The sequence below is a fragment of the Triticum urartu genome, chromosome 5, assembly GCF_003073215.2.
Source record: "Triticum urartu cultivar G1812 chromosome 5, Tu2.1, whole genome shotgun sequence".
In the NCBI taxonomy this organism is placed as follows: Eukaryota; Viridiplantae; Streptophyta; class Magnoliopsida; order Poales; family Poaceae; genus Triticum; species Triticum urartu.
Genome location: NC_053026.1, coordinates 525,836,933 through 525,838,741, shown reverse-complemented (window position 1 = coordinate 525,838,741; position 1,809 = coordinate 525,836,933). Strand labels below are relative to the sequence as shown.

The window sequence follows — 1,809 nt, the reverse complement described above, 5'->3', positions numbered from 1 at the left end:
GCCGGAACCGACACTTTTCTCTTGGACGATATCTTCACAGGTTCTGGCTAGGTCCTGCCATCTGCTCACCGACTTTGTAAACTGTTATTTTCATACCACTCCCCCCGTTTCTAAATATAAGCAATTTTAAAGATTTTAATACAGGCTACATTCAGATGCAAATTCATTCAGTTTGCTTTGTATGTAGTCCCTCCGTTCCGAATTATTTGTCTTAGATTTGTCTAGATACAGATATATCTAGCACTAAAATAAGTCTAGATACATCCGTATCTAAACAAATCCAAGACAAGTAATTCGGAATGGAGGGAGTAGTCCGTATTGAAATCTCTGAAAATATAGATCTTCCTTCCATTCGTAAAAGGAAAAGATACCGAGCGCCAGCAGCACGTCATCCGGCAAGCGTTCCCCGAGAACCCCGCAAAAGAGCATCGTCATCATGCGTGTGTCCGTCTCAGCGCCGAAAGCCATCCAAATGACGACCAGGCAAGGCCGAGACTGCCCTCGGCCGTCTTGCCTGCGCCCCCACGTTCCCCACGGGCAAACCCGTCCATCCAGAGTTACTAGCCGTTGTTACTCTGAACCCACTCTCCCAACCCTTCAAATTCGAACCCCCCAAACCGCTCGCGAAATCCCCAAATCAACGCCTCCTCACGGCAATCAATCAAGCAATCATCCATTCACGACGCGAGCGGGGATCCTCCTCCACTCCGATGGCGTCGGAGGCCAGGTCCGGGGGCGCGCGGCGGGTCCCGCTGCAGCCGCGGGACGGCAACGCGGCCGCCTCCCCGTCCTTGGGCGGCGGCGGTGCCGCCAAATCGAAGGCGAAGGCGAAGGCGCGGGCGGCTGCTGCGTCGCCACCGTCGGTGAGGTCGTATGCGAGCCGGGACGAGGCCGAGAGGAGGGCGGCGGCGGCGGTGGTGAGGGAGAAGGAGGTGTCGCTGGCGGAGGAGCTGGAGAAGGCGCGGGAGCGGCGGGGCCGCCTGCGGGCCGCGCGGCAGGTCACGGAGAGGGCGCTGGCGGAGGCCGACGAGGCGCTGCGGCGGGAGATGCGGGAGTGGGAGCGCCGCGCGGACGAGCAGCGCCGGGTCGTCGCGGAGCTGATGCGCCTCATCGGGATGCCCGAGGTACGGTCCCGTCTCTTTCGATTCCGCTTGGTAGATGTTCCTGAAGGCGCTCGTTTCTCAAGCTCTGTGGGGATGCTGCTGATCATGACGGGCGGTGGCAGGTGTACGTTCCGGTGGAATCGCTGAGATCCAGGGAGGAGAGGAAGAGGAAACAGGGGACCGCGTCTTCAGATCCTCCGGTAAATGCTCTGCTCCTCGTTTCTATTTTCACATCACCGATCGGCAAAATGTGTCTGAATCTAATACGGAGTACATGCTTAAATTCGTCGAGAAACAAAATGTGCCTGAACTGAATCTCACATGCTCAAGTTCGTTGAGAAATCAGGATCCTGTACTTTATTATTATTTGCCTGGACGAAATGCTTTTTTCTTTTGATTCGAAACTCCATTCACATGGTTCAGGGTCCGGTCACAGTGGCTTCAACATTACTAGAGGAAGAATCTGGACCATGCCTCTCCGATCAGGAACTGCTGGCGACGCCGGCAAGGGAAACGACCGCCGCCGCAGCAGCGACGGAAAGCAGCAGCGCTTGATCCCTTTCTTTGCCTGTTCCAAACTGTTTCTGCACAAGGCCTCCCAATGAAATCAAATGGCTTGTTTGGTAGTGTCTGCTTGCGTGCGTCCATACATGATACGTGATGCCTGTGAATGTTCAGCATAGACAACTTGGATGAATCACTGTCA

General features: G+C 55.3%; 1 protein-coding gene across 1 annotated transcript; it reads left to right on the top strand.

Moving 5' to 3' along the window:
• Positions 1 to 547: 547 nt before the first annotated feature.
• Positions 548 to 1,809, top strand: LOC125556576 (probable ubiquitin carboxyl-terminal hydrolase creB). The gene is made up of 3 exons (XM_048719281.1): positions 548 to 1,124; positions 1,226 to 1,303; positions 1,527 to 1,809. Exons 1-3 carry the CDS (start codon positions 711 to 713, stop codon positions 1,656 to 1,658), a joined length of 624 nt encoding a protein of 207 aa, XP_048575238.1. The 5' UTR covers positions 548 to 710; the 3' UTR covers positions 1,659 to 1,809.

Coding starts and splice junctions, on each gene's coding strand:
- LOC125556576 (XM_048719281.1), top strand. CDS start 711: ATGGCGTCGGAGGCCAGGTCCGGGGGCGCGCGGCGGGTCCCGCTGCAG. Junction 1,125..1,225: donor GCCTCATCGGGATGCCCGAG/GTACGGTCCCGT, acceptor GGGCGGTGGCAG/GTGTACGTTCCGGTGGAATC. Junction 1,304..1,526: donor CCGCGTCTTCAGATCCTCCG/GTAAATGCTCTG, acceptor CACATGGTTCAG/GGTCCGGTCACAGTGGCTTC.